The sequence below is a fragment of the Lytechinus variegatus genome, chromosome 12 (assembly GCF_018143015.1).
Source record: "Lytechinus variegatus isolate NC3 chromosome 12, Lvar_3.0, whole genome shotgun sequence".
Classification (NCBI taxonomy): domain Eukaryota; kingdom Metazoa; phylum Echinodermata; class Echinoidea; order Temnopleuroida; family Toxopneustidae; genus Lytechinus; species Lytechinus variegatus.
Window position 1 is genome coordinate 34,527,892 of NC_054751.1, and position 11,571 is coordinate 34,539,462.

Genomic DNA, 11,571 nt, shown 5'->3' on the forward strand with positions numbered 1-11,571 from the left:
GTTCTGAAGCCCAATACTAGTTGACAAAACAATTTAGATTTAGCAAATAAGGTAAAATGAGGAAGCAATAACAAAAATCATCTTTGGAAGAACACAAACACAAGCAGTAAGTCTTCACCCTTTCCACTGCATTATGCACTGTCTTTAATTTCAAAGGGTCTGTAAAAGCACATCATAACAAATCACTCTTTGTTTAATTTATTGTTTATTTAAAAAAAAAAATTATTTGGCAACAAAATGAAAACAAAAATCATTGTAAAAAAAATGGAAATGAATAAAATTTCCTTATTTTTTCTTATCATTGATATCAATTTGTTGCCAAGGGATTGACCTTGATAGATCAATATGGCCTTTGTCAATCCCCTCCACATTTTGATTTTCTATGTTCTTTTTTTATGTATATATTGTTACTATTTATACTTGTATTTGTTATTATCTATGTATGTGCTCGATTGTAATGTTTATTACATGTTTTTTTACTCAATATGTGGAAATAAATTGAATTGAATTGAATTTGTTGCCATATCACTTTTGAAATGGAAAGAAAAAATGAGGAATATTGTCAATCTTATAAGCGAATGCAGATAAATGTTGATCTTATGAAAGCTAAATACCTAAATAAGTTAATCAAACACACACAGACATTGTAATAACCTTTTTACCTTTAGCTTGTCTAGCAGCCAGGGCAGTTCCTGTCAGTCTATCTAGGGGTATTAACATCTCTATAATCAGACCTTCTAGCATGCACTCCACAATCTGAGTCTAGAAAGGGCATAAAAAAGTAATTGGCTGTAATACTTGCATGCAAAATAACATAATATCAACACAAAAACACCTTGTGAGTGAATAAATCATACTGGAAACATTTCATTGAAATCATTGGAAAAAAAGTCATGCTTTAACATGCAAAATAGTTGGGACCGGTTTTTTAAAAATTGTTACAATAAAAAATTTGCAATAATAGTTTAAAGGTACTGGTACTTGATTGGCTGATAGAGAATTAGATATAGAAAATGTGCATTTGTTATGATAACCAATCTTTTTTAAATGAGACCCTGGGAAAATTATATCACCAAATTTAGCTTATCAATATAGTCAGCCCTGACAACCTGTGGGAATGAAAAATTGTATTCTGTGACTAAAAAAGTACATTTCTTAATAAAATGCGTGGTGCACTCGCTCATCGTGTTGCTCAAGCTGCATGCATGCTAAAATGCACACTGCTCTTGCAGATGAAAAAAAAACAAAAACATTTAAACATGTGTATATCTCATACTGGTTTTAACAAAATTATTTTAAAAAAATACCTGAAACTATATTGATCTAATAACCATATTTGTGTAAGTTTTATGAAATAGAGACATGTAGAGATGATTTTTCTCAATAAATTACGATTTGTAAAAAAAACCCCGAAAAAAAAAATTTAAAGAAAAAAACGTACTGCCATATTTTGGTTGCAAAAACGTACTAAATACGCCAAAAACGTACTGGTTGGCAGGTCTGTATAGTACATCAGATTGATTCAAATCTGGATGAAATATTTACAAACCTTAACAATCCATTCTCTCTGCAGTAAATTTATCCTCTGAACCCTAAAGCCATCTGCTGATGATCCCTGCCCCTTCATAGTGGTTGCCATGGAAATGGCCGACGTTGCAAGCGATGACGTGCAATTCTCCATTTCTTTCAAGGCCTTGTTGAGGTCCAACTCCTTAGCAGTATCACCACAACTTTAAATGACAAAAGGGACCATATTTGGAGCTGAGTTTAAAAAATAGCATTTTCTCTTCTGGAAAATCTGTATTTCTATTTCGGATTGGTAGAATATAGAGATTTATTTTTTTTCAAATTCAGACTGGTGTAGATGGTAGAGATGGAATGTATTTATTCTGTTTACAGTGTATTTTCATATTCATTCTGGTCATATTTCAGACAGTAGGGGAAGGCGGGGTAAGTTGTGACAGTTTTTGCTTTTTGCATGTTAGAATTGATATGATTAATAATCTTGTCGAAATAAGTACCTTGCCTTGAAATTTAATTCTTCTGAAATATTTTCCACCTGTATATAACTTTCTATCCCCACACTGAAAGTCATCGTGACCTTTGAAAAAAACGATGTCAAATGGCTCAACTTGCCCCATATATGGGGTAAGTTTGAGCCACCTTCTGGGGTAAGTTGAGCCACAAAAACTATGTACAAAATGTATGGGGGAGAACCAGCATGTCAATTTTTTGTTTAAAGTCTTTTCACTTGCCAATTCTCTATAAATACTAACATCCTGTAAAAGGAAAAGAGCAGTCATGTAAATTTGCTCCTTTCAGCCTGCATTTCAATCGATTTTTATGGTTTGTTTGTTTTTTAAGATACATTACCAAAGGAATTACCATGGCTCAACTTGCCCCATGCTGTTTGGCTCAACTTACCCCAGTCCGAACTTAGTGCGATAATTTTGTATCCACACATTTATTATGCATCCATCATATAATAGACTATGACAAGAATGAAGATCCATACCTGGACTAATAATGTTGTTATCATGTCTTTATTATATTTAAAGACTTGTGTGTTTATTAAGCACTTATCTATTTCACACTCTTTTTTACTTTTTTGGCTGAAATTCATATTTTTCCCTCTAAAAAACTACTTTTTGTGTCAAAGTTGGAAACAATGTGGTGGGGTTAGGGGTTATGCTATGGGTCATTAATACATGACACCACCACAATGTCTGACTCATTAATTTTGTCCTGGGGCTGGTGGCTCAACTTGCCCCTATGCTCAACTTACCCCGCCTTCCCCTATACAATCAAGCCCTTGAAAGCTGCTTGGCTGCATCTCTTCAACTTTTAACTAATTTTGCTGAAAATTGTGATTTATTTCAGAGTTTTATTTTGAATGAGCAACTTTCTTAACTTTCCACCCTTTTCAAAGAGCGGATACAGCTGCATTTGGCAATAAAATGCACAATAAAAGCACACTGGCTTTATTACAATTATTATCTTGTATTATTATGTATCTTGTCTTGAGTATCTTGTATTTTCTTTCTACTGTAATATCAAGTTTATTTGTTATATCTTTACTCAATATCTCTGTGTTGAGCTGCTACATCATTATGTACATTGTCATGGAAATGTTATATTGTATTTATGTTGTGTTTACCAGCCTATTTTGATTGGCTTGTGAAATAAAGATGATATGAAATAAAGAAATAAATCATACATTGGAACTTACGAGGGTAAAAAAGAGTAGTACAAAGAAATGCTAACCTTGCAATTGCTTTTCTAGATTGCTCAATCAACTTCTTACACCTCACATTCAGACCTTTGACCTCTAGCATGACCTCATCTTCTTGACCTGACCTGATTGCATTTGCTATGCCAACAAGCTCTCTTGACCTTCCACCCATGATGACATCATCCAGTGTTACTTGTAGTTCCATAGTACTGACGGACCAGCTCAGGGTGAGACTCTCCAATCTGTCTGCAAGTTCACGATCATCTGAGAAAAAGAAAATTGATAGAATTGAATGTATTTTTGCTATAAATCAACATCATTTTTGTCCCCAAAAAGAACATGAGAACAGTTTTCGTTGATTGCTAGTATAAAATTTAAGAAATCATATTTACCCCTCCCAAAATGAAAGAAGTAGGATGTATTATCAACAACATTCCTGAATCTCTTATCCATTACCAAAAACAAAAAAAAATATAGATGTTGTCAAGCTGCAAGAGGCACCAAACCCTACCTGCGCTTATTAAACACTCATTGGCCATAGAGTGTAGGTCATGGGTCACCCTGGACCAATCAGAAGCCTTGCTCTGTAACTGTTGAATATGCATGGCATGTGTGGGCGTGTCTCCCCCGTCTGCAGCCTGTAGTGATTCCTTCCAGCCCACGGTGACACCGATCAATCTCATCACGTCTGATTTCACACCATCTACCTGCTCAATCTGTACAAGAGAGAAAGAAAATCATGATAATAAAATTGTATATGTAGAATTTACAAACAAATAAAATACAGTACACGATTCACAAGAGCTTATTTCCTGTTTCAAATAGAACATAAACAATAAAAAAAGAAGAAGTATATTTACATCTGATCTCCTATCTGTGGACCCACTATCAATCACAACTCTTTTTGACATGGAGGTTATCAGATTAAGATTAAATATGAAGATCCAATGAAACATATCTAAATCATATATTCAATAACAAAGCCAAGAATAGAATGCTGGCGTAGGCCTAGGACACGTTAACAGAGACGTCATTCATATGGGGATCTACCTTCTTGAACAATACAAAGCACTTTCATATATCAAAATATAATTCATTCACTTTTACTAATTCATTTGCTCACAGTTTATACCTGTGACTGCAATGTGGTCATGTGATCATTCCCATCATGCCTCGACACCATATTGCGTGATTCCCCATGCAAACCGATCAGATCTCTTGATTCCGCAGCCACCTGGGTCATGTGACTACTCCATTTTTCTGCTCTGATTACAGCATCTGCTTTGTCACTGCTGTTGCCATGGAGAGATGATTCAAAATGGTGGATGAGGTCAGCTGTCATCTTCTGGAGGTCGTTGACCTTGGCATCAATTGATCTGGTAAGAGTAGTAAATCACAATTCAAATTACAAGTCTGTTTAAGATTACAGACAATCAGTAATCATTAAGATATATGACTTATGTTCATAAAAATTGATTATTCTGTAGCACTAATAAATAGGTCAATCTCGGCTCAATTCTTATTAAATTGTTCATGTAATCACTTCTGAGGTATTCATTTATGAGTAATTTACTCTATACCAAACCTAACATCACAAATACTATGCTCAATGTAGCCAAATAGACATGTTACGAGTTGTGCATATCAATTTTACCTCCTTCTTCAAAATTGGAGAAATAAAGTATGCTTTCTGTTTTTCTCTAAATCCAGGACAGAGTACTTTAAGCAATACACTTTGTATACAAGTGGAATGCCTCTGGCCGTCTCACCTGCATCACGCAGTTCAATATAGCAGCAGTGCTGACTTTGAAAAATACTCTAACTCGCACAAGATGTTCAGTGATACATGGTTACTCTTATGTCCACTTTTTATGAACTAGACCAATAAAGTTCATTGACCTAAATGACCTTTGACCTTGATCATGTGACCTGAAACTTGCACAAAATGTTCAGTGATGCTTGATTACTATTATGTCCAAGTTTCATGAATCAGATCCATATACGTTCAAAGTTATGATGGGAATTCAACAGATACCCCCAATTCGGCCAAAGTTCATTGACCCTAAATGACCTTTGACCTTGGTCATGTGACATAAAACTCATGCAGGATGTTCAGTGATACTTGATTAACCTTAAGTCCAAGTTTCATGAACTAGGTCCATATACTTTCTAAGTTATGACGTCATTTCAAAAAATTAACCTCAGGTTAAGATTTGATGTTGATTCCTCCAACATGGTCTAAGTTCATTGACCCTAAATGACCTTTGACCTTGGTCATGTGACATGAAACTCTAATAGGATGTTCAGTAATACTTGATTAACCTTATGGTCAAGTTTTATTAACTAGGTCCATATACTTTCTAAGTTATGATGTCATTTCAAAAACTTAACCTCAGATTAAGATTTGATGTTGACGCCGCCGCCGTCGGAAAAGCGGCGCCTATAGTCTCACTCTGCTATGCAGGTGAGACAAAAATGAAAACTGATTGATGTACTTTAAGTGCTTGACAGTTGAACACGCAAATATTCAGCACTCCGAAACTAACCTGAATTTCTGATCATCAAGTTTCAAATCCCGCATCCTTGTGATTAAACGGCAGTACAGGTCAACTTTCTCCCTCGCTTTCTGACACAGCAAAACAACCTGATCACGTTGGTTTGTAAACAACGCCCTCATCAGTTCATTCATTGGATAGGCCATGTCTAGTCTACGGATCATATCTAAAATCACAGTGTTGAATGGAAGATAGGAATAACGATGCAAAGTACTATAAAGGAAAGACACCATGGTTACCGAACAATTATCTTTTGTAGTCTTTAATAATGTTTTGAACAAAGCATTTTATATATAAATATATATAGGCCTATATATATATATAATACATAAACTCTTTTAATAATATCTTAAAAGAAACATCTGTTTCAATTGAACATCCCTGTTTCTACATTTATTATTATTATTCATTTTGGCAATGAAAAGTATAAGAAATTGGTACAGTGTAGTACATCGCATAATAAACATAACAGAGTATAGATTGAGCACCCACTGGACTGCCAGGGTCAAATAAAGTTAACTGAATTACTGTAGTCAATAAAGACCATTTGACCCAATCCAGTGGGTGCTTACATAAAACAGAAACGGATAAAAGAGTATGAAAAAAAAGGTTTAAGATCAATTATAATAGAATAACATAGGTCTACTTGATATCACTTCATCTTAACTTAGAATATCAAAATAAGCTGTTTAGCTGAATATCAAAATTGAATCGTAAACTTGAATTGTAAATTCATGCATGTTCTTACAACTGTAGTGGTAACAAACCTTTTGTAATCTTTCTAGAGGGTACTTGGTGATCATCTGCAATCCCGTTGTCAATCCCACCAGCATCTCTGCGTCTGGGCTGTATCGATGATGCACCATGTGGAGTAGAGATAGCATCCGAAGGGAGATGGAATGATGGAGTAGAATCCAAGAGGGATAGATACTTGACTGATTTGCTCAAGTAATCCTCAGGGCTGTGGCCCCCTGGTGGCTGTCTGGACTTGGGTGACAGGTTCAGTCTCTGAGTTGGGGACTCATCAGGAAGACCTCTCAGAAAGTCTGTTGGTGTGATAAACAAGAAGCAAGAATGAGTATTGATTCTAGAATAAAACACCAATCAAGAAGAGAGGAACTACAAACACAATATAGTAAGTAATCATTAATCTACTTCTCTACAGTATAACTTATACACTATTTTGTTGTTGTTAGCATTCCAAATTATTTACTGGGCACACAATAAATCACTTCTGGGCAATTCCGTAAAAGATGTACAAACATCCAACACAATAGAGGTGGAGCCTCCCTGAAATTTTTTCGCTATTTGCGATCTGATCATTTCTTTAAGTGAAGTAAGAATGGAAAAAATAGTATATTGGTTGCTTATTTTTATGGAGTTGCTGTCCTGTATCTAAGTAAACATCTGTATACTTATCTCTATGATGTAAGTAGACTTGAACACTGGCCCCATACTTACCTAATGACCCTTGACTGGTTGTGACATGATGATCTCTGACCTGCCCTCTAAGAGGACTAAGAATATCAGGATGGTTAGAAACGTCTAACCCACAGCACAGGTTGTGAACACACTGAAGGAGATGATAGTTATGCTCTGAGAGGGCCGTCATCGCTCTCTTGTTCTTGATGTTCCCCACTAGGTAATGACCACCATTCTTGACCAGAGGGAGGGCTAATAAAATGAATGGAAAAAGATAGATGTAAAGTGGGATAATTTTGCAAAACAACAAATATGGCCATCAGTGACCAGTATCCTTTGTTAATTCATTATCATACCATTAACAGGCAGCGGTTAGTAATCTTATATTAAGCATTACACAGGTTATAGTGTTGCATATTATGATATTTATCACTATCATTTTATGGGTTATATAAAATATAATAATGGTGCACTCACCATTCTCGAGCTGAGAGATGAAGACCTGAAGACCGTTTCTATACACCGCATCCTCATTTTTATCCTGGTGTTGCCTAGCAACCTGTAGAACCCTCTTACAACGTCCAACAATATTACCAACCGCCTCTGAGAGGAGCTGTGCATCGCTGATCAGACCCGCCTGACGACACTCCTCAACATCCTTTTCAAGGCAGGATTCTGATGAATCAAAGGATAAATTCAACTGCATTAGAATGTTGCTCGTACAAATCATCCTGAAACTGCTGAGGTCTGCATGTATGTGTAATTGTCAGTCAGATTTAAAAACTCAATGAAACTCAGCAAGGAGTTTCACTCATTTGCGCATGCTCGAGACAGCATATATCCAGCTAATAGACCCGATTCTGTGCCACCGGAAGGACTTTGTAAGATCCCTTGCGTTAGTTTAGTTGCTTCACTTCAATTTACAACTGGCACTAAACCCAACTTGTTTACCTTGACAGCCAATCACAGCTCGCCATTTAGCGTCCATTGTCTATTTCGGTTCAATCATGTATTGTTTTGCTCTAACGTGTTACTCATTCGTGCAATTTTACTGCGATCAGAGCATGTCGAAAAGCTTCAGTATGTCCGTCTCTAAGGCTATTTTACAAACTCAATAATTCAATATTTGCTAAAAATGATTATGCACAATTTTCAACCCTAAAAGCAAGGAATTGGACAGATAATCAAGGATATCTAACCACCCCCCTCCTCCAAAAGATACGAATGTTTCAGAATTCCCTTTACATGATAAAGCACAATAAAAAAGGGAATCATCTATTTAAAAACTAATCATCATCATTTATGGACCAATCAATTTCCATCCATCTATTTATTCACTCATGAAGGATAAACACAAAGCTGGCGTCCAGGGCACATTTTTCTAGCCTTAGCCTGAGTCTAAATGTGTCCGAATTTTAGAAGTGAAAATTTATACAAAAATTCTAATCCTATATCATTTCGATTCCATTTATCATTTTAATTCCTCCATTGACCTTTTTCTTATACTTGCATTCATTTTGAATAAAAATAAATAAAAAGCAAATCATCACTTTTGTTATTTGCTCTCCTTTATTATTCTTTCATTTTTGAAAAGGGTCTAGGATGCAGACGAATAAGTTTTGCCTACCTCCTTGTATATTGTCTCAGTCAACTACTTAATTCATCTTCATAGTCCAGTTTCATAAAAAACTTGTTATGATATCAAATGCCAAATTTCTGTAACAAGCTCATTCTCAGCAAAACAAATTGAATGATTTTAGTAGCTTTAAACTGCTAATGCAAATTTATTATTATAACAAGTTTTATGAAACAGGGCCCCTGAATATTTTACCTGATACTTCAAGGAACCTTCTTGTCTCTATCAGAGTGTCTATGATATCCATCAGCTGATGTAAGGAACTGTGCCACTCTCGCCTTACCAACTTGAGATGTTCAACTGCTCCTTTATTTGTCAGGTCTTTCCGTACAGCAAGGCATGATGGGAAGACATCGGCATCTAACTGCTCCATGTTGTTAACAAGAGCGAGGATTTCTTGTCCCTCTTCATAAAAGAAAGATATGCATAATTTACAGGTCATTCTCAAGAGTATCTAATGAAGATATGTGTAAAGGCCACCGCACAACTTACGACTGTTCGCAATCCGATTTTGGAACAAATCGCATTTTGCTCATTTTCTGAAAATGTGAATGGAACATATCATTTTATTTGAGGTTTAAATTAATTGATACTAATATAACCATTTTGAAAGATTGCAAGCCTTTATTTCAGAGTAAAGGCAAAATTAGTTTCAAATCGTACGACTGCTATGGCATCATTACGACTCGATATTACATTCTCTTTTATTCTAATAAGGATGATAGCATAGTCACAGATTTGAACATAGGTATTCGTACGATGATTTAGAACATTACACAGTAAGATATTCTAAGTCTCAATATTAGCATCAAATTCTACTACATTTTTTCTGAAATCAGGTCGCAGACCAGTTGTAAGGTGTGCAGTAGCCTCCAGTTGAGCATATCTACACAAATGACTCAAGACATTTGCTCTCTATGAATTGAAGCAAAAAGATATGGGGGGTGTTGCAAGAAAATATTTGCCACCAATTGCAAATATTCAGTTGCAATTTCACAATTGATTGATCACTTTTAACTTTAGCGAATCCTATTACACTCCTTGTTTCATGGGGCAGATTAGCAATCAATCGCAAATATGCAATTAATTGCACGGCATACGCTTGATTTCGGGAACAAAAATAGACTTGCAATTGATCGCAAGTTTCTTGCAACGCCCCAATGGTGTTAGTATTTTGGTACGATTTGAGCAAAATAAAGACTTGGCAGGAATCCTGTAATATCACCTTAACATTCTTCTTTATCAATATCACGTATTATGAAATCAGCTGCTATTTTGGGGATTGTACCTGATCTGGCCTTTCTGTAAATTCTAAAATTGAGCTCTAGTCATGCATATTAATGTCCGAAAATTACATACATTTGGGCTCCATCTTACAAGAGTTTTGATTGATACAAACCAAATTCATTGTGCGATTAAACTAAATGTTTGCATTTAGGAGATGGGATTCTTACATCATTTATTATTTTAGTTTGATATCAGTCTAACTCGACTTTTAAAAGTCCACCCAACAGAAAGTTGATTTGAAAAAAAAGGAGAAAAATCCAACAAGCAAAAAACTGAAATCGGATGTAAAATAAGAAAGTTATGATATTTTAAAGTTTCGCTTAATTTCACAAAACAATTATATGCAGATCCTGTTTGTTATGTTTGTTTGATTTTTCTCTACTGATTTAAATCAACAATTTTCTGGGATGGACTTGAACTTTAAAGATGGGAGCCAGGAAAGGAATCATTCTTACGATTGCTATCCACACAGCTGGCTGCTACAAAGCTAGCCATCTGAAGAATCCTGTCTGAATGATCATGGAAGGCATCGTCCAACGGCTGTAGAAGCTTGGTACAGATATCCTCCTTCAATGAACCTTTCTCCTGAAAAAATAAATGATGAAATTTAGTCTGGTTATGAGCTTAGGCCACAACCATATGTTGCCTAAGTCTCTTCAAGATTATTTTTAAATGAATAATTTGTATCACTCATATCAAACTAGAAATTGTAACAGTTACCACCCTCCTTTGCCACGCATAGCTTTAACTAGACGTTTTTTTTTTTTTGACCACTCTTTTGGAACTCTTACCTAATTCTGTTAAATCATCAGAATCTTTAAATCAATTTAAACGTGCATGTCTCCAAAACAAAACGCTTCTAAACACGGCTTTCCATTTATTGTAATGATTTGTTTTCACCACCTCCTTTCTCTTAGGCTTATTTGTAATTATGTTATGATTATGATTATATTGTTATTGTTTATTTTACATGTATTAATATGATTTATTCTTACTTTGGGGCCAATTTATAAAAGCAGTTGCTTTCTTTGACCCCTCCATGTGATATATCTTAATGTCAATAATTTGTATATATGTATATTTTCAACTGTGGAAATAAATTTGAATTTGAAAAGTGGGAGACAACTTTCAAGATGTGCTGGTGTTAGCAATGAAGTATTCGGATCCCTCCAAAAGATGTAAATTGACTCAATTATGCTGAATGTTACATGTGCTGGAAAGCATATATGGGACTCTAGCACTTAAATAATTCTTTTCCCTTGTAAAAGAAAGTTTTTAGTGGCTTATCACAAAGTTAACGTAAGTTGCAAAATGCATTATGTTTATCATATTTGAAATTGCTTTCTGAACTCCAAAATATATATCGCTATGTCTCCTAACTCACATAAAAAGGAATCAAAGCAAGTGTGCACAAATTGCACCTTCGTATCACCTGACCG

The 11,571-nt window shown here is 35.1% G+C and overlaps 1 protein-coding gene across 1 annotated transcript in view; it reads right to left on the reverse strand.

Moving 5' to 3' along the window:
* LOC121424790 overlaps positions 1-11,571 on the reverse strand; it is a 40,388-nt gene that overhangs the window by 22,078 nt on the left and 6,739 nt on the right. Inside the window, exons 9-19 of the mRNA XM_041620566.1 lie at positions 10,588-10,717; positions 9,041-9,250; positions 7,687-7,884; positions 7,249-7,461; positions 6,555-6,833; positions 5,779-5,953; positions 4,365-4,608; positions 3,744-3,948; positions 3,265-3,496; positions 1,550-1,730; positions 663-762 (exon numbers count right to left, since the gene is read on the reverse strand). Of these exons, the coding sequence (XP_041476500.1) occupies positions 663-762; positions 1,550-1,730; positions 3,265-3,496; positions 3,744-3,948; positions 4,365-4,608; positions 5,779-5,953; positions 6,555-6,833; positions 7,249-7,461; positions 7,687-7,884; positions 9,041-9,250; positions 10,588-10,717 (2,167 nt within the window). The remainder of the gene's footprint in view (positions 1-662; positions 763-1,549; positions 1,731-3,264; positions 3,497-3,743; positions 3,949-4,364; positions 4,609-5,778; positions 5,954-6,554; positions 6,834-7,248; positions 7,462-7,686; positions 7,885-9,040; positions 9,251-10,587; positions 10,718-11,571) is intronic.